Raw genomic sequence first — 21,362 nt, 5'->3', positions numbered from 1 at the left:
CCAACACAGCACAGCCAGCACCCCTTTATGGCCTGAAGACTTTGATCTCAGACACCCAGCACGGGAAATCATCAGGGTAGTTACAGTCAACGCATGACAGGTAACACCCAGCACAGGTACACTGAGGGAAGGTCCATCCCGTATTGGCCCACCCCGAGGAAGGCCCATCCCGAGCAGGCCCACCCCGAGGAAGGCCCATCCCGAGCAGGCCCACCCCGAGGAAGGCCCATCCCGTGTTGGCCCACCCCGAGGAAGGCCCATCCCGAGCAGGCCCACCCCGAGCAGGCCCACCCCGAGGAAGGCCCATCCCGTGTTGGCCCACCCCGAGGAAGGCCCATCCCGAGCAGGCCCACCCCGAGGAAGGCCCATCCCGAGGTCTAAAGGGAAGGGATACTTTAGATCGACCACCACGTCTCAAACCTTTCTCTTGTAGCATCACTGTTTCTATTTCAGCATTAGGATAGGTGGTGTTGTCAAACCTCTGTTAGTAACAGGAAAGGCATGTAAAAGAGGGCTGTAAAAGCAGCATAATAAAATGTGAATTACATTATATTTCAGTGGATTGCTACACTAAATGTATCATAAACAATGTTGATTAAGATAACTGCAGTGCCTTCAGAAAGTATTCATACCCTTTGACTTATTCCACATTTTGTTGTGTTAAAGCCTGAATTCAAAATAGATTAAATAGTTGTTTTTTCTCTCACCCATTTACACACAATACCATATAATGACAAAGTGAAAATACGTTTTTAGACATTTTTCCAAATGTATTGAAAATTAAATACATAAAGTATTCACACCTCTGAGTCAATACTTTGTAGAAGGACCTTTGGCAACGATTACAGCTGTGAGTCTTCCTGGGTAAGTCTCTAAGAGCTTTCCATACCTGGATTGTACAACATTAGGCCATTATTCTTTAAAGAAATTCTTCAAGCTCTGTCAAATTGGTTGTTGATCATTGCTAGACAACCAATTTCAGGTCTTGCCGTAGATTTTCAAGTAGATTTAAGTCAAAACTGTAACTCAGCCACTCAGGAACATTCACTGTCTTCTCGGTAAGTAACTCCAGTGTAGATTGGCCTTGTGTTTTAGGTTATTGTCCTGCTGAAAGGTGAATTAATCTCCCAGTGTCTGGTGGAAAGCAAACTGAACCAGGTTTTCCTCTGGGATTTTGCCTGTGCTTAGGTCCATTCAGATTATTTTTATCCTGAAAACTCTCCAGTCCTTAATGACTACAAGCACACCCATAACATGATGCAGCCACCACTATGCTTGAATATATAGAGAGTGGTTGCATTGGAATTGCCCCAAACAGAACACTTTGTATTCAGGACAAAATGTTAACTGCTTTGCCAAAATTCTCCAACAGTGCAGTGATATCTAACAATTTACAACAATACACACAAATCTAATAAGTAAAAGAATGGAATTAAGAAATGTAGAAATATTAGGAAGAGCAAAGAGGACAAGTACATTAGTGTGTCTAGTTTGAGAAACAGACGCCTCACAAGTCCTCAACTGGCAGCTTCATTAAATAGTACCCGCAAAACACCAGTCTCAACGTCAACAGTGAAGAGGCGACTCCAGGATGCTGTCCTTCTAGGAGTTGCCTCTTCACTGTTGATGTTGAGACTGGTGTTTTGCGGGTACTATTTAATGAAGCTGCCAGTTGAGGACTTGTGAGGCGTCTGTTTCTCAAACTAGACACTAATGTACTTGTCCTCTTGCTCAGTTGTGCACCGGGGCCTCCCACTCCTCTTTCTATTCTGGTTAGAGACAGTTTGCACTGTTCTGTGAAGGGAGTAGTACACAGCGTTGTATGAGATCTTCAGTTTCTTGGCAATTACTCACATGGAATAGCCTTCATTTCTCAGAACAAGAATAGACTAACGGGTTTCAGAAGAAAGTTCTTTGTTTCTGGCCATTTTGAGCCTGTAATCGAGCCCACATATGTTGATGCTCCAGATACTCAACTAGTCTAAAGAAAGACAGTTTTTTGCTTCTTTAATCAGCACAATAGTTTAAAGCCGTGCTAACATAATTGCAAAACAGCTTTCAAATGATCAATTAGCCTTGGATTAGCTTGGATTAGCTAACACAACGTGCCATTGGAACACAGGAGTGATGGTTGCTGATAATGGACCTCTGTACGCCTATGTAGATATTCCATAAAAAAAAAAAAAATCTGCCGTTTCCAGCTACAATAGTAATTTACAACATTAACAATGTCTACAGTGTATTTCTGATCAATTTGATGTTATTTTAATGGACAAAAAAATGTGCTTTTCTTTCAAAAACAAGGAAATGTCTAAGTGACCCCAAACTTTTGAACAGTAGTGTGTATGTATGTATGTATGTATGTATGTATGTATGTATATGTAAATATGTGTGATGGATGTATAGACATTATGGACAGTATATGGATAGAATATGTAGTATATATGTAGAATACGTGGATAGAATAGTATGTCGAGTGAATTCGGAAAGTATTCAGACCCTTTGACTTTTCCACATTTTGTTACGTTACAGCCTTATTCTAAACTGGATTAAGTTGTTTTATTCGCTCATCAATCTACACACAATACCCCATAATTGCAAAGCGGAAAACATTTTTTTATTTTTGCAAATGTATTAAAATAAAATACTGAAATCCCTTATTTATATTTTAACTATTCAGACCCTTTGCTATGAGACTCGAAATTGAGCTCAGGTGCATCCTGTTTCCATCTATCAACCTTGAGATGTTTCTACAACTTGGAGTCCACCTGTCGTAAAATCAGTTGATTGGACATGATTTGAAAAAGGCACACACACCTGTCTATATAAAGGTCCCACAGTTGACAGTGCATGTCAGAGGAAAAACCAAGCCAAGATGTCGAAGGAATTGTCTGTAGAGTTCTGAGACAGGATTGTGTCGAGGCACAGATCTGGGGAAGGGCACCAAAACATTTCTGCAGTGTTGAAGGTCCCCAAGAACACAGTGGCCTCCATTATTCTTAAATGAAAGAAGTTTGGAACCACCAAGACTCTTCCCAGAGCTCTAAGGTGCAGGGATGAGTAACTTGGTGGCAGCCAGCTAGTGACAGTGGCTAAGTTTAGGGCGGGCGGTACTGGGTGGCAGCCAGCTAGTGACAGTGGCTAAGTTCAGGGCGGGCGGTACTGGGCGGTAGCCGGCTAATGGTGACTATTTAACAGTCTGATGGCCTTGAGATTGAAAAACAGCTTGTCTCTCCATCCCAGCTTTGATGCACCTGTACTGACATCGCCTTCTGGATGATAACGGCGTGAAAAGGCTGCTTAGGTGGTTGAGGTCCTTGATGCTCTTCTTGGCCTTCCTGTAACACCAGGTGCTGTAGGTGTCCTGGAGGGCAGGCAGTTTGCCCCCGGCGATGCGTTGAGCAGTCCGCACTACCCTCAGTAGAGCCCAGCAGTTGCGGTCAGTGCAGTTGCCGTACCAGGCGGTCATACAGCCCGACAGGATGCTCTCAATGGTGCATCTGTAAAAGTTTGAGGGTCTTCGGGGCAAAGCTCTAAGCACTGTCTGTGTGGGTGAACCATTTCAGATTGTCAGTGATGTGTACGCAGAGGAACTTCAAGCTGTTCACCTTCTCCACTGCTGCCACGTCGTTGTGGGCGTGCTCCCTCTGTTGTCTCTTGAAGTCCACGATCAGATCCTTCATTGTGTTGACGTTGAGAGAGAGGATATTTTCCTGGCACCACTCTGCCAGGGCCCTCACCTCCTCTCTGTAGGCCGTCTCATCATTGTTGGTAATCAGGCCTACCACTGTTGTGTCGTCTGTTGTGGCCACAGGGAGTATAGATCCTTGTGGGGCCCCTGTGTTGAGGATCAGTGTAGTGTAGGTGTTGATGCCTACCTTCACCACATGGGGGCGACCCATCAGGAAGTCCAGGACCCAGTTGCACAGGGCGGGGTTCAGACCCAGGGCCCCGAGCTTAGTGGGTAAATTTGGTACCCTCCAAGCTCAATGTTTTTTTCTTTGTCATTATTGGGTATTCTGTGTAGTTGATGAGGGGGGAAAAAATTATTTAATCCATTTTAGAATAAGACTGTAACGTAACAATATGTGGAAAAAGTCAATACTTTCAGATTGCACTGTATGCTCCCAGCAGGCTCAGTTATTCTGGAATGATTAACCATCACTCTGACTCCTCTCAAATCCCAGCAGGCCCAGTTATTCAGGAATGATTAACCATCACTCTGACTCCTCTCCAATCCCAGCAGGCCCAGTTATTCAGGAAAGCTTTGTTTTGTCGACATTGAGGGAGAGGTTATCTTCCTGGCACCACACTCCTAGGGCCATCACCTCCTCTCTGTAGGCTGTCTCGTCATTATTGGTAAATCAGGCCTACCACTGGTTCCATTCCAGGCTGAATCACAGCAGTCTAAAGGCAGTGCATCTCAGTGCTAGAGGCGTCACTACAGACCCTGGTTCGATTCCAGGCTGAATCACATCGGTCTAAAGGCACTGCATCTCAGTGCTAGAGGCGTCACTACAGACCCTGGTTCGATTCTAGGCTGAATCACATCGGTCTAAAGGCACTGCATCTCAGTGCTAGAGGCGTCACTACAGACCCTGATTCGATTCCAGGCTGAATCACAGCGGTCTAAAGGTACCGCATCTCAGTACTAGAGGCGTCACTACAGACCCTGGTTCGATTCCAGGCTGAATCACATCGGTCTAAAGGCACTGCATCTCAGTGCTAGAGGCGTCACTACAGACCCTGATTCGATTCCAGGCTGAATCACAGCGGTCTAAAGGTACTGCATCTCAGTACTAGAGGCGTCACTACAGACCCTGGTTCGATTCCAGGCTGAATCACAGCGGTCTAAAGGCACTGCATCTCAGTGCTAGAGGCGTCACTACAGACCCTGATTCGATTCCAGGCTGAATCACAGCGGTCTAAAGGTACCGCATCTCAGTACTAGAGGCGTCACTACAGACCCTGGTTCGATTCCAGGCTGAATCACATCGGTCTAAAGGCACTGCATCTCAGTGCTAGAGGCGTCACTACAGACCCTGATTCGATTCCAGGCTGAATCACAGCGGTCTAAAGGTACCGCATCTCAGTACTAGAGGCGTCACTACAGACCCTGGTTCGATTCCAGGCTGAATCACATCGGTCTAAAGGCACTGCATCTCAGTGCTAGAGGCGTCACTACAGACCCTGATTCGATTCCAGGCTGAATCACAGCGGTCTAAAGGTACTGCATCTCAGTACTAGAGGCGTCACTACAGACCCTGGTTCGATTCCAGGCTGAATCACAGCAGTCTAAAGGCACTGCATCTCAGTGCTAGAGGCGTCACTACAGACCCTGATTCGATTCCAGGCTGAATCACAGCGGTCTAAAGGCACTGCATCTCAGTGCTAGAGGCGTCACTACAGACCTTGGTTCGATTCTAGGCTGAATCACAACCGACCGTGATTGGGAGTCCCATAGGGCGGCACACAATTGGCCCAGCGTCATCTGGGTTAGGGTTTGGCCAGGGTAGGCCATCATTGTAAATAAGAGTTTGTTCTTAACTGACTTGCCTAGTTAAAAAAAAGTTAAATAAAAAAAAACAATCATCTTGGTAAAAATAGGTAAAAAATAAATAAAAATAAAGCTTCTTGGCAAAGAGCAATTTCTCAAGCAAGAACTTTGCTAAGACTGTCTGTGAGTGGTCTGAATGGGGAGAGGAAAACTGAAAACTAGCTGTTATTGGCAGAGAGGTTTGGAACTCTTTCTTATTGGTCTGTTAGCTAATTTACCACTTGGTGATGTTACCAGGCAGGCCAAAACTCAATCCCAATTTCAGGCGGTCAAATAGCTCTTACACTAAAAAGGGCATTATCATAATTTTCACAATTTTCCAGTATTATTACAATCTCATAGTGTGAAAATATATATAAAACACAGGAAAATCCTGTTTTTGACTGCACAGGGCCTTTACTACTGCAAAGTTCTCTGACTCATGGCAAAATGTGTAGAATTGCCGAAAATTATCTTGAAAACGGCAAAATTGTATCTATGATGCCAAGAATCGTGCCTTTCAAATGTTTTCCCCGGGCCCGAGACTTGGTTCGTCCAGCCATGTTGTGTGATGATTATGAGGGGGGTCCCTGATGAATTTAGAATCACAAAAGGGGTCCCATAAAGTTTGAGAACCTTTGCTCTGGTCGACTCCACAACAATGGGAACATCCATGGAACAAAACTAGTGTCTTCACAGTACATACAAAGCAAAATAAGAATACCGTTTCCTTGAAGTGGTTTTACTATATTAACAGAGAACCCATGTACAACAGCTGAATTTTCAGGCATAAAAAAAAGGGTCTGATCATAACATCTGAAAAAGAAGCATAACATTTTTTTCATGAAGTACAAAACCCCCAAAAATTAGCCAAAAGAGACAATGAAAAGTTAAACACTTTCATATACAACTTGTAATATTTTGAACACGAATCAGTTTCTGGCATTGTAGTTACACGACAAGCACGATACTTCCTTCTAAAACCAAACGCATAATCGTACGGTCTTCAATCACACCATGAAACATTACCCACCAACCCAGTCAGCCATTTCAATACATTACCCACTATGCTAGTCAGCCATTTCAATACATTACCCACTATCCTAGTCAGTCATTTCAATACATTACCCACTATGCTAGTCAGCCATTTCAATACATTACCCACTATCCTAGTCAGCCATTTCAATACATTACCCACTATGCTAGTCAGCCATTTCAAAACATTACCCACTATGCTCGTCAGCCATTTCAATACATTACCCACTATGCTCGTCAGCCATTTCAATACATTACCCACTATGTTCGTCAGCCATTTCAATACATTACCCACTATGTTCGTCAGCCATTTCAATACATTACCCACTATGCTAGTCAGCCATTTCAATACATTACCCACTATGCTCGTCAGCCATTTCAATACATTACCCACTATGCTCGTCAGCCATTTCAATACATTACCCACTATGTTCGTCAGCCATTTCAATACATTACCCACTATGATCGTCAGCCATTTCAATACATTACCCACTATGCTCGTCAGCCTTTTCAATACATTACCCACTATGCTCGTCAGCCTTTTCAATACATTACCCACTATGCTCGTCAGCCATTTCAATACATTACCCACTATGTTCGTCAGCCATTTCAATACATTACCCACTATGCTCGTCAGCCATTTCAATACATTACCCACTATGCTCATCAGCCATTTCAATACATTACCCACTATCCTAGTCAGCCATTTCAATACATTACCCACTATGCTAGTCAGCCATTTCAAAACATTACCCACTATGCTTGTCAGCCATTTCAATACATTACCCACTATGCTCATCAGCCATTTCAATACATTACCCACTATGCTCGTCAGCCATTTCAAAACATCTCTGCATGTAAAACTGTATTATACAGACTCTCATTCATTATCAAATAAATCTGAAAATAATAAAACACTCATTTAATATTTTCAGCATCATTAAAGTTTTGTACATACAGTACAATTAAGTCTGTTGAGGGTGCCCCATCTTCCATTATAAGAAATATTAAATATTGAAACAAAAATTGGCATTTGGCACCACATCGTTTATTACACAGGCAAGACAATATAAATGCTGAAAATGGAAACAGAACAGGAAGTTCTAAATAAATACGGCGTATTAAAGATGCGTCATAAAGGTTTTATTTCTACCAGTAGTTGTGAAAGTAACGGTCCCAAAGCGAGACATTGTTGAACAACGTCATCCCCTTCATACGATGTGTTACAGCCTTGTTTTCCCCCTTCATACGATGCTGTTACAGCCTTGTTTTCCCCCTTCATACGATGCTGTTACAGCCTTGTTTTCCCCTTCATACGATGCTGTTACAGCCTTGTTTTCCCCCTTCATACGATGCTGTTACAGCCGTGTTTTCCCCCTTCATACGATGCTGTTACAGCCTTGTTTTTCCTCCTTTCATACGATGCTGTTACAGCCTTGTTTTCCCCTTCATACGATGCTGTTACAGCCTTGTTTTCCCCCTTCATACGATGCTGTTACAGCCGTGTTTTCCCCCTTCATACGATGCTGTTACAGCCTTGTTTTTCCTCCTTTCATACGATGCTGTTACAGCCTTGTTTTCCCCTTCATACGATGCTGTTACAGCCTTGTTTTCCCCCTTCATACGATGCTGTTACAGCCTTGTTTTCCCCCTTCATACGATGCTGTTACAGCCTTGTTTTCCCCCTTCATACGATGCTGTTACAGCCTTGTTTTCCCCCTTCATGTTTGAAATTTGTATGTGCTTAAGATTCCGTTCAACCTCTGCTTTTTGACAAGAAGTAACTTGAACTAAACGATACCAAAATAAACTCTAAAATAGGAAAACCGATAGACCTGAGCTCTGTAAAAAGTTTTTAAAAAAAGAAGAAGGGGCCATCAGGCAGTGTTGTCTTCCAAATGGCACCCTATTCCCTATATAGTGCACTACTTTAGACCAGAGCCCTATAGAACCCTATTCCCTATATAGTGCACTACTTTAGACCAGAGCCCTATAGAACCCTATTCCCTATATAGTGCACTACTTTAGACCAGAGCCCTATAGAACCCTATTCCCAATATAGTGCACTACTTTTGACTAGAGCCCTATGTGTCCTGAACAAAAGTAGTGCACTATATAGGGAATAGGGTTCCATAGGTCTCTGGTCTAAAGTAGTGCACTATGTAGGGAATAGGGTTCCATAGGTCTCTGGTCTAAAGTAGTGCACCATATAGGGAATAGGGTGCCATTCGGAAGACACAGTGTTGAGTCTTCTTCAGTGAGAACATATTCCTAGAGGGATTTCTTTCCAGACAGTGAGTTCTGACTTAAGCAACAGGAGGGTTCTAGTTATGTTGTCCACCCATGTTGTCCACCCAGCTTCAGTGCTCAGACAGAGATAGAGGGTGTGGGGTGAGTAGCTGTCATAGTACCAACAGTTCCCACCTCTAGCTCCCAGCATCACTTCCACCCTGTCCTCCCGTAGAGCAGGGTAGAGGTGGCTCGTGTTCATTAGACACGTAAGCAGCAAAAAAAAAAAAAAACACAAACTTGTCCACTGAAAAACGTTTACATTTCCTTCCCGTTGCAAAATCTTTTTAAAAAAACATTGCATGCTCTTAAGGAACAGATCCATGACGTTGGAACAGGAAGCCCAGGCTAGGCCCGATCTTTACGTTTCAGTTTGTTAGACTTTTTGACATCTCCGTTCTGGTTGAGCAGCTTCAGGACCTTGTCTCTGTGATCCAGAACCTTCATCATAGTGTCCCGGGCCTCTGTGACCTGGTCCATCACTAGCTTACAGCGCTGCATGTTACCCTGCACACAGAACCAACATTCAGTTAGGTGCTACATGACAACACTGTAGAAGTATCACAAGTATCACACTGTTGAGTATCACTGAGTATAAAAACTAAATCGATGTACTGAAATGAACTGGACTCCCCACCCCCAACTGTGACTGTACTAAATAAACTTGAGACTTTTGTTTAACATGTGAGCCGTCAAAAAGGATTTCCTCTTGAAGGACAATAAATGTCATCAAGCGCTTAACCAATCAATCAATCAATCAATCAATCAATCAATCACTTAGTCAATCACTTAGTCAATCAATCAATCACTTAGTCAATCAATCAATCACTTAGTCAATCAATCAATCACTTAGTCAATCAATCACTCAATCACTCACTCAATCACTCACTCAATCACTCAATCAATCACTCAATCAATCACTCAATCAATCACTCAATCAATCACTCAATCAATCACTCAATCAATCCACGTACCTGTATGAGTTATCCTATATGATATATTTGGTACTGTTACAGTACCCACATCCTGTATGAGTTATCCTATATGATATATTTGGTACTGTTACAGTAAACACATCCTGTATGAGTTATCCTATATGATATATTTGGTACTGTTACAGTACCCACATCCTGTATGAGTTATCCTATAGGATATATTTGGTACTGTTACAGTATACACATCCTGTATGAGTTATCCTATATGATATATTTGGTACTGTTACAGTATACACATCCTGTATGAGTTAACCTATATGATGAAGTGGTTAAGAAAGTGTTTTGAATACTGATGTTTAACCTTTCTGGTTATAACCTTTTTCATCAAGACAGATCTTCCAAAGGTGGTGGAGTGGCAATCATTACCAAGGATCACCTTCAGGGCTCTGTTGTCTCCACCAAGTCTGTCCCCAAACAATTTGATTTGATGGTTTTAAGCATTAAACTTTCAAATAACTATTCGTTGACTGTTGCTGGGTGCTATCGTCCTCCATCAGCACCGGCCTGTACCCTACCTGCCCTCAGCACCGGCCTGTACCCTACCTGCCCTCAGCACCGGCCTGTACCCTACCTGTACCCTACCTGCCCTCAGCACCGGCCTGTACTCTACCTGCCCTCAGCACCGGCCTGTACCCTACCTGCCCTCAGCACCGGCCTGTACCCTACCTGCCCTCAGCACCGGCCTGTACCCTACCTGTACCCTACCTGCCCTCAGCACCGGCCTGTACCCTACCTGTACTCTACCTGCCCTCAGCACCGGCCTGTACCCTACATGCCCTCAGCACCGGCCTGTACCCTACCTGCCCTCAGCACCGGCCTGTACCCTACCTGCCCTCAGCACCGGCCTGTACCCTACCTGCCCTCAGCACCGGCCTGTACCCTACCTGTCCTCAGCACCGGCCTGTACCCTACCTGTCCTCAGCACCGGCCTGTACCCTACCTGCCCTCAGCACCGGCCTGTACCCTACCTGTACCCTACCTGTCCTCAGCACCGGCCTGTACCCTACCTGTCATCAGCACCGGCCTGTACCCTACGTGTACCCTACCTGCCCTCAGCACCGCCTGTAACCTACCTGTCCTCAGCACCGGCCTGTACCCTACCTGTACCCTACCTGCCCTTAGCACCGGCCTGTACCCTACCTGTCCTCAGCACCGGCCTGTACCCTACCTGTACCCTACCTGCCCTCAGCACCGGCCTGTACCCTACCTGCCCTCAGCACCGGCCTGTACCCTACCTGCCCTCAGCACCGGCCTGTACCCTACCTGCCCTCAGCACCGGCCTGTACCCTACCTGCCCTCAGCACCGGCCTGTACCCTACCTGTCCTCAGCACCGGCCTGTACCCTACCTGTCCTCAGCACCGGCCTGTACCCTACCTGTACCCTACCTGTACCCTACCTGCCCTCAGCACCGGCCTGTGCCCTACCTGTCCTCAGCACTGGCCTGTACCCTACCTGCTCTCAGCACCGGCCTGTACCCTACATGTCCTCAGCACCGGCCTGAACCCTACCTGTCCTCAGCACCAGCCTGTACCCTACCTGCCCTCAGCACCGGCCTGTACTCTACCTGTCCTCAGCACCGGCCTGTACCCTACCTGCACTCAGCACCGGCCTGTACCCTACCTGCCCTCAGCACCGGCCTGTACTCTACCTGTACCCTACCTGCCCTCAGCACCGGCCTGTACCCTACCTGCCCTCAGCACCGGCCTGTAACCTACCTGTACCCTACCTGCCCTCAGCACCGGCCTGTACCCTACCTGCCCTCAGCACCGGCCTGTACCCTACCTGCCCTCAGCACCGGCCTGTACCCTACCTGCCCTCAGCACCGGCCTGTACCCTACCTGCCCTCAGCACCGGCCTGTACCCTACCTGCCCTCAGCACCGGCCTGTACCCTACCTGTCCTCAGCACCGGCCTGTACCCTACCTGCAGGCTACCTGCCCTTAGCACCGGTCTGTACCCTACCAGCCCTCAGCACCGGCCTGTACCCTACCAGCCCTCAGCACCGGCCTGTACCCTACCAGCCCTCAGCACCGGCCTGTACCCTACCTGTCCTCAGCACCGGCCTGTACCCTACCTGTACCCTACCTGTCCTCAGCACCGGCCTGTACCCTACCTGTCCTCAGCACCGGCCTGTACCCTACCTGTCCTCAGCACTGGCCTGTACCCTACCTGCCCTCAGCACCGGCCTGTACCCTACCTGTACCCTACCTGCCCTCAGCACCGGCCTGTACCCTACCTGTCCTCAGCACCGGCCTGTACCCTACGTGTACCCTACCTGCCCTCAGCACCGGCCTGTAACCTACCTGTCCTCAGCACCGGCCTGTACCCTACCTGTACCCTACCTGCCCTTAGCACCGGCCTGTACCCTACCTGTCATCAGCACCGGCCTGTACCCTATCTGTACCCTACCTGCCCTCAGCACCGGCCTGTACCCTACCTGTCCTCAGCACCGGCCTGTACCCTACCTGCCCTCAGCACCGGCCTGTACCCTACCTGTCCTCAGCAACGGCCTGTACCCTACCTGTCCTCAGCACCGGCCTGTACCCTACCTATACCCTACCTGCCCTCAGCACCGGCCTGTACCCTACCTGTACCCTACCTGCCCTCAGCACCGGCCTGTACCCTACCTGTCCTCAGCACCGGCCTGTACCCTACGTGTACCCTACCTGCCCTCAGCACCGGCCTGTAACCTACCTGTCCTCAGCACCGGCCTGTACCCTACCTGCAGCCTACCTGCCCTTAGCACCGGCCTGTACCCTACCTGCCCTCAGCACCGGCCTGTACCCTACCTGTCCTCAGCACCGGCCTGTACCCTACCTGTACCCTACCTGTCCTCAGCACCGGCCTGTACCCTACCTGTCCTCAGCACCGGCCTGTACCCTACCTGTCCTCAGCACCGGCCTGTACCCTACCTGTCCTCAGCACCGGCCTGTACCCTACCTGTCCTCAGCACTGGCCTGTACCCTACCTGCCCTCAGCACCGGCCTGTACCCTACCTGTACCCTACCTGCCCTCAGCACCGGCCTGTACCCTACCTGTCCTCAGCACCGGCCTGTACCCTACCTGTACCCTACCTGCCCTCAGCACCGGCCTGTACCCTACCTGCCCTCAGCACCGGCCTGTACCCTACCTGTCCTCAGCACCGGCCTGTACTCTACCTGTACCCTACCTGCCCTCAGCACCGGCCTGTACCCTACCTGTCCTCAGCACCGGCCTGTACCCTACCTGTCCTCAGCACCGGCCTGTACCCTACCTGTCCTCAGCACCGGCCTGTACCCTACCTGTCCTCAGCACCGGCCTGTACCCTACCTGTCCTCAGCACCGGCCTGTACCCTATCTGTCCTCAGTACCGGCCTGTACCCTACCTGTACCCTACCTGCCCTCAGCACCGGCCTGTACCCTACCTGTCCTCAGCACCGGCCTGTACCCTACCTGCCCTCAGCACCGGCCTGTAACCTACCTGTCCTCAGCACCGGCCTGTACCCTACCTGCAGCCTACCTGCCCTTAGCACCGGCCTGTACCCTACCTGCCCTCAGCACCGGCCTGTACCCTACCTGTCCTCAGCACCGGCCTGTACCCTACCTGTACCCTACCTGCCCTCAGCACCGGCCTGTACCCTACCTGTCCTCAGCACCGGCCTGTACCCTACCTGCCCTCAGCACCGGCCTGTACCCTACCTGTCCTCAGCACCGGCCTGTACCCTACCTGCCCTCAGCACCGGCCTGTACCCTACCTGCCCTCAGCACCGGCCTGTACCCTACCTGCCCTCAGCACCGGCCTGTACCCTACCTGTCCTCAGCACCGGCCTGTACCCTACCTGCCCTCAGCACCAGCCTCTACCCTACCTGTCCTCAGCACCAGCCTCTACCCTACCTGTCCTCAGCACCGGCCTGTACCCTACCTGTCCTCAGCACCGGCCTGTACCCTACCTGCCCTCAGCACCGGCCTGTACCCTACCTGTACCCTACCTGTCCTCAGCACCGGCCTGTACCCTACCTGCCCTCAGCACCGGCCTGTACCCTACCTGTCCTCAGCACCAGCCTGTACCCTACCTGCCCTCAGCACCGGCCTGTACCCTACCTGTACCCTACCTGCCCTCAGCCCCGGCCTGTACCCTACATGTACCCTACCTGTACCCTACCTGCCCTCAGCACCGGCCTGTACCCTACCTGTCCTCAGCACCGGCCTGTACCCTACCTGCCCTCAGCACCGGCATGTACCCTACCTGCCCTCAGCACCGGCCTGTACCCTACCTGCCCTCAGCACCGGCCTGTACCCTACCTGTACTCAGCACCGGCCTGTACCCTACCTGTACCCTACCTGCCCTCAGCACCGGCCTGTACCCTACCTGTACCCTAAATGCCCTCAGCACCGGCCTGTACCCTACCTGCCCTCAGCACCGGCCTGTACCCTACCTGTCCTCAGCACCGGCCTGTACCCTACCTGCCCTCAGCACCGGCCTGTACCCTACCTGTCCTCAGCACCAGCCTGTACCCTACCTGCCCTCAGCACCGGCCTGTACCCTACCTGTACCCTACCTGTCCTCAGCACCGGCCTGTACCCTACCTGCCCTCAGCACCGGCCTGTACCCTACCTGTCCTCAGCACCAGCCTGTACCCTACCTGCCCTCAGCACCGGCCTGTACCCTACCTGTACCCTACCTGCCCTCAGCACCGGCCTGTACCCTACCTGTCCTCAGCACCGGCCTGTACCCTACCTGTACCCTACCTGCCCTCAGCACCGGCCTGTACCCTACCTGCCCTCAGCACCGGCCTGTACCCTACCTGTCCTCAGCACCGGCCTGTACTCTACCTGTACCCTACCTGCCCTCAGCACCGGCCTGTACCCTACCTGTCCTCAGCACCGGCCTGTACCCTACCTGTCCTCAGCACCGGCCTGTACCCTACCTGTCCTCAGCACCGGCCTGTACCCTACCTGTCCTCAGCACCGGCCTGTACCCTACCTGTCCTCAGCACCGGCCTGTACCCTATCTGTCCTCAGTACCGGCCTGTACCCTACCTGTACCCTACCTGCCCTCAGCACCGGCCTGTACCCTACCTGTCCTCAGCACCGGCCTGTACCCTACCTGCCCTCAGCACCGGCCTGTAACCTACCTGTCCTCAGCACCGGCCTGTACCCTACCTGTAGCCTACCTGCCCTTAGCACCGGCCTGTACCCTACCTGCCCTCAGCACCGGCCTTTACCCTACCTGTCCTCAGCACCGGCCTGTACCCTACCTGTACCCTACCTGCCCTCAGCACCGGCCTGTACCCTACCTGTCCTCAGCACCGGCCTGTACCCTACCTGCCCTCAGCACCGGCCTGTACCCTACCTGTCCTCAGCACCGGCCTGTACCCTACATGCCCTCAGCACCGGCCTGTACCCTACCTGCCCTCAGCACCGGCCTGTACCCTACCTGCCCTCAGCACCGGCCTGTACCCTACCTGTCCTCAGCACCGGCCTGTACCCTACCTGCCCTCAGCACCAGCCTCTACCCTACCTGTCCTCAGCACCAGCCTCTACCCTACCTGTCCTCAGCACCGGCCTGTACCCTACCTGTCCTCAGCACCGGCCTGTACCCTACCTGCCCTCAGCACCGGCCTGTACCCTACCTGTACCCTACCTGTCCTCAGCACCGGCCTGTACCCTACCTGCCCTCAGCACCGGCCTGTACCCTACCTGTCCTCAGCACCAGCCTGTACCCTACCTGCCCTCAGCACCGGCCTGTACCCTACCTGTACCCTACCTGCCCTCAGCCCCGGCCTGTACCCTACATGTACCCTACCTGTACCCTACCTGCCCTCAGCACCGGCCTGTACCCTACCTGTCCTCAGCACCGGCCTGTACCCTACCTGCCCTCAGCACCGGCATGTACCCTACCTGCCCTCAGCACCGGCCTGTACCCTACCTGCCCTCAGCACCGGCCTGTACCCTACCTGTACTCAGCACCGGCCTGTACCCTACCTGTACCCTACCTGCCCTCAGCACCGGCCTGTACCCTACCTGTACCCTAAATGCCCTCAGCACCGGCCTGTACCCTACCTGCCCTCAGCACCGGCCTGTACCCTACCTGTCCTCAGCACCGGCCTGTACCCTACCTGCCCTCAGCACCGGCCTGTACCCTACCTGTCCTCAGCACCAGCCTGTACCCTACCTGCCCTCAGCACCGGCCTGTACCCTACCTGTACCCTACCTGTCCTCAGCACCGGCCTGTACCCTACCTGCCCTCAGCACCGGCCTGTACCCTACCTGTCCTCAGCACCAGCCTGTACCCTACCTGCCCTCAGCACCGGCCTGTACCCTACCTGTACCCTACCTGCCCTCAGCCCCGGCCTGTACCCTACCTGCCCTCAGCACCGGCCTGTACCCTACCTGCCCTCAGCACCGGCCTGTACCCTACCTGCCCTCAGCACCGGCCTGTACCCTACCTGTACTCAGCACCGGCCTGTACCCTACCTGTACCCTACCTGCCCTCAGTACCGGCCTGTACCCTACCTGTACCCTACCTGCCCTCAGCACCGGCCTGTACCCTACCTGCCCTCAGCACCGGCCTGTACCCTACCTGTCCTCAGCACCGGCCTGTAACCTACCTGCCCTCAGCACCGGCCTGTAACCTACCTGTCCTCAGCACCGGCCTGCACCCTACCTGCCCTCAGCACCGGCCTGTACCCTACCTGTACCCTACCTGCCCTCAGCACCGGCCTGTACCCTACCTGCCCTCAGCACCGGCCTGTACCATACCTGCCCTCAGCACCGGCCTGTACCCTACCTGCCCTCAGCACCGGCCTGTACCCTACCTGCCCTCAGCACCGGCCTGTACCCTACCTGCCCTCAGCACCGGCCTGTACCCTACCTGCCCTCAGCACCGGCCTGTACCCTACCTGTCCTCAGCACCGGCCTGTACCCTACCTGTACTCAGCACCGGCCTGTACCCTACCTGTACTCAGCACCGGCCTGTACCCTACCTGTCCTCAGCACCGGCCTGTACCCTACCTGTACTCAGCACCGGCCTGTACCCTACCTGTACCCTACCTGCCCTCAGCACCGGCCTGTACCCTACCTGTACCCTACCTGCCCTCAGCACCGGCCTGTACCCTACCTGCCCTCAGCACCGGCCTGTACCCTACCTGTCCTCAGCACCGGCCTGTACCCTACCTGCCCTCAGCACCGGCCTGTAACCTACCTGTCCTCAGCACCGGCCTGTACCCTACCTGCAGCCTACCTGCCCTTAGCACCGGCCTGTACCCTACCTGCCCTCAGCACCGGCCTGTACCCTACCTGTCCTCAGCACCGGCCTGTACCCTACCTGTACCCTACCTGTCCTCAGCACCGGCCTGTACCCTACCTGTCCTCAGCACCGGCCTGTACCCTACCTGTCCTCAGCACCGGCCTGTACCCTACCTGTCCTCAGCACTGGCCTGTACCCTACCTGTCCTCAGCACTGGCCTGTACCCTACCTGCCCTCAGCACCGGCCTGTACCCTACCTGTACCCTACCTGCCCTCAGCACCGGCCTGTACCCTACCTGTCCTCAGCACCGGCCTGTACCCTACCTGTACCCTACCTGCCCTCAGCACCGGCCTGTACCCTACCTGCCCTCAGCACCGGCCTGTACCCTACCTGCCCTCAGCACCGGCCTGTACCCTACCTGTCCTCAGCACCGGCCTGTACCCTACCTGTACCCTACCTGCCCTCAGCACCGGCCTGTACCCTACCTGTCCTCAGCACCGGCCTGTACCCTACCTGTCCTCAGCACCGGCCTGTACCCTACCTGTCCTCAGCACCGGCCTGTACCCTATCTGTCCTCAGTACCGGCCTGTACCCTACCTGTACCCTACCTGCCCTCGGCACCGGCCTGTACCCTACCTGTCCTCAGCACCGGCCTGTACCCTACCTGCCCTCAGCACCGGCCTGCAACCTACCTGTCCTCAGCACCGGCCTGTACCCTACCTGCAGCCTACCTGCCCTTAGCACCGGCCTGTACCCTACCTGCCCTCAGCACCGGCCTGTACCCTACCTGTCCTCAGCACCGGCCTGTACCCTACCTGTACCCTACCTGCCCTCAGCACCGGCCTGTACCCTACCTGTACCCTACCTGTCCTCAGCACCGGCCTGTACCCTACCTGCCCTCAGCACCGGCCTGTACCCTACCTGTCCTCAGCACCGGCCTGTACCCTACCTGCCCTCAGCACCGGCCTGTACCCTACCTGTCCTCAGCACCGGCCTGTACCCTACCTGTACTCAGCACCGGCCTGTACCCTACCTGTACTCAGCACCGGCCTGTACCCTACCTGTCCTCAGCACCGGCCTGTACCCTACCTGTACTCAGCACCGGCCTGTACCCTACCTGTACCCTACCTGCCCTCAGCACCGGCCTGTACCCTACCTGTACCCTACCTGCCCTCAGCACCGGCCTGTACCCTACCTGCCCTCAGCACCGGCCTGTACCCTACCTGTCCTCAGCACCGGCCTGTACCCTACCTGCCCTCAGCACCGGCCTGTAACCTACCTGTCCTCAGCACCGGCCTGTACCCTACCTGCACCCTACCTGCCCTTAGCACCGGCCTGTACCCTACCTGCCCTCAGCACCGGCCTGTACCCTACCTGTCCTCAGCACCGGCCTGTACCCTACCTGTACCCTACCTGTCCTCAGCACCGGCCTGTACCCTACCTGTCCTCAGCACCGGCCTGTACCCTACCTGTCCTCAGCACCGGCCTGTACCCTACCTGTCCTCAGCACCGGCCTGTACCCTACCTGTCCTCAGCACTGGCCTGTACCCTACCTGCCCTCAGCACCGGCCTGTACCCTACCTGTACCCTACCTGCCCTCAGCACCGGCCTGTACCCTACCTGTCCTCAGCACCGGCCTGTACCCTACCTGTACCCTACCTGCCCTCAGCACCGGCCTGTACCCTACCTGCCCTCAGCACCGGCCTGTACCCTACCTGCCCTCAGCACCGGCCTGTACCCTACCTGTCCTCAGCACCGGCCTGTACCCTACCTGTACCCTACCTGCCCTCAGCACCGGCCTGTACCCTACCTGTCCTCAGCACCGGCCTGTACCCTACCTGTCCTCAGCACCGGCCTGTACCCTACCTGTCCTCAGCACCGGCCTGTACCCTATCTGTCCTCAGTACCGGCCTGTACCCTACCTGCCCTCAGCACCGGCCTGTACCCTACCTGTCCTCAGCACCGGCCTGTACCCTACCTGCCCTCAGCACCGGCCTGTAACCTACCTGTCCTCAGCACCGGCCTGTACCCTACCTGTCCTCAGCACCGGCCTGTACCCTACCTGTACTCAGCACCGGCCTGTACCCTACCTGTACTCAGCACCGGCCTGTACCCTACCTGTCCTCAGCACCGGCCTGTACCCTACCTGTACTCAGCACCGGCCTGTACCCTACCTGTACCCTACCTGCCCTCAGCACCGGCCTGTACCCTACCTGTACCCTACCTGCCCTCAGCACCGGCCTGTACCCTACCTGCCCTCAGCACCGGCCTGTACCCTACCTGTCCTCAGCACCGGCCTGTACCCTACCTGCCCTCAGCACCGGCCTGTAACCTACCTGTCCTCAGCACCGGCCTGTACCCTACCTGCAGCCTACCTGCCCTTAGCACCGGCCTGTACCCTACCTGCCCTCAGCACCGGCCTGTACCCTACCTGTCCTCAGCACCGGCCTGTACCCTACCTGTACCCTACCTGTCCTCAGCACCGGCCTGTACCCTACCTGTCCTCAGCACCGGCCTGTACCCTACCTGTCCTCAGCACCGGCCTGTACCCTACCTGTCCTCAGCACCGGCCTGTACCCTACCTGTCCTCAGCACTGGCCTGTACCCTACCTGCCCTCAGCACCGGCCTGTACCCTACCTGTACCCTACCTGCCCTCAGCACCGGCCTGTACCCTACCTGTCCTCAGCACCGGCCTGTACCCTACCTGTACCCTACCTGCCCTCAGCACCGGCCTGTACCCTACCTGCCCTCAGCACCGGCCTGTACCCTACCTGCCCTCAGCACCGGCCTGTACCCTACCTGTCCTCAGCACCGGCCTGTACCCTACCTGTACCCTACCTGCCCTCAGCACCGGCCTGTACCCTACCTGTCCTCAGCACCGGCCTGTACCCTACCTGTCCTCAGCACCGGCCTGTACCCTACCTGTCCTCAGCACCGGCCTGTACCCTATCTGTCCTCAGTACCGGCCTGTACCCTACCTGCCCTCAGCACCGGCCTGTACCCTACCTGTCCTCAGCACCGGCCTGTACCCTACCTGCCCTCAGCACCGGCCTGTAACCTACCTGTCCTCAGCACCGGCCTGTACCCTACCTGCAGCCTACCTGCCCTTAGCACCGGCCTGTACCCTACCTGCCCTCAGCACCGGCCTTTACCCTACCTGTCCTCAGCACCGGCCTGTACCCTACCTGTACCCTACCTGCCCTCAGCACCGGCCTGTACCCTACCTGTCCTCAGCACCGGCCTGTACCCTACCTGCCCTCAGCACCGGCCTGTACCCTACCTGTCCTCAGCACCGGCCTGTACCCTACCTGCCCTCAGCACCGGCCTGTACCCTACCTGTCCTCAGCACCGGCCTGTACCCTACCTGTACTCAGCACCGGCCTGTACCCTACCTGTACTCAGCACCGGCCTGTACCCTACCTGTCCTCAGCACCGGCCTGTACCCTACCTGTACTCAGCACCGGCCTGTACCCTACCTGTACCCTACCTGCCCTCAGCACCGGCCTGTACCCTACCTGTACCCTACCTGCCCTCAGCACCGGCCTGTACCCTACCTGCCCTCAGCACCGGCCTGTACCCTACCTGTCCTCAGCACCGGCCTGTACCCTACCTGCCCTCAGCACCGGCCTGTAACCTACCTGTCCTCAGCACCGGCCTGTACCCTACCTGCAGCCTACCTGCCCTTAGCACCGGCCTGTACCCTACCTGCCCTCAGCACCGGCCTGTACCCTACCTGTCCTCAGCACCGGCCTGTACCCTACCTGTACCCTACCTGTCCTCAGCACCGGCCTGTACCCTACCTGTCCTCAGCACCGGCCTGTACCCTACCTGTCCTCAGCACCGGCCTGTACCCTACCTGTCCTCAGCACCGGCCTGTACCCTACCTGTCCTCAGCACTGGCCTGTACCCTACCTGCCCTCAGCACCGGCCTGTACCCTACCTGTACCCTACCTGCCCTCAGCACCGGCCTGTACCCTACCTGTCCTCAGCACCAGCCTGTACCCTACCTGTACCCTACCTGCCCTCAGCACCGGCCTGTACCCTACCTGCCCTCAGCACCGGCCTGTACCCTACCTGCCCTCAGCACCGGCCTGTACCCTACCTGTCCTCAGCACCGGCCTGTACCCTACCTGTACCCTACCTGCCCTCAGCACCGGCCTGTACCCTACCTGTCCTCAGCACCGGCCTGTACCCTACCTGTCCTCAGCACCGGCCTGTACCCTACCTGTCCTCAGCACCGGCCTGTACCCTATCTGTCCTCAGTACCGGCCTGTAC

General features: G+C 54.0%; 1 protein-coding gene across 2 annotated transcripts in view; it reads right to left on the bottom strand.

Annotated features, from left to right (window-relative positions):
* Positions 1 to 8,842: 8,842 nt before the first annotated feature.
* Positions 8,843 to 21,362, bottom strand: part of LOC115158892 (histone deacetylase complex subunit SAP130) — a 71,280-nt gene continuing 58,760 nt past the window's right edge. For both annotated transcript variants that reach the window (XM_029708310.1, XM_029708311.1), the window contains exon 21: positions 8,843 to 9,367. In XM_029708310.1, coding sequence (XP_029564170.1) covers positions 9,209 to 9,367 — 159 coding nt within the window. In that variant the 3' untranslated portion in view covers positions 8,843 to 9,208. The remainder of the gene's footprint in view (positions 9,368 to 21,362) is intronic.

Source organism: Salmo trutta, chromosome 22 (assembly GCF_901001165.1).
Source record: "Salmo trutta chromosome 22, fSalTru1.1, whole genome shotgun sequence".
Classification (NCBI taxonomy): domain Eukaryota; kingdom Metazoa; phylum Chordata; class Actinopteri; order Salmoniformes; family Salmonidae; genus Salmo; species Salmo trutta.
This window is presented reverse-complemented; position numbering and strand designations above follow the sequence as displayed.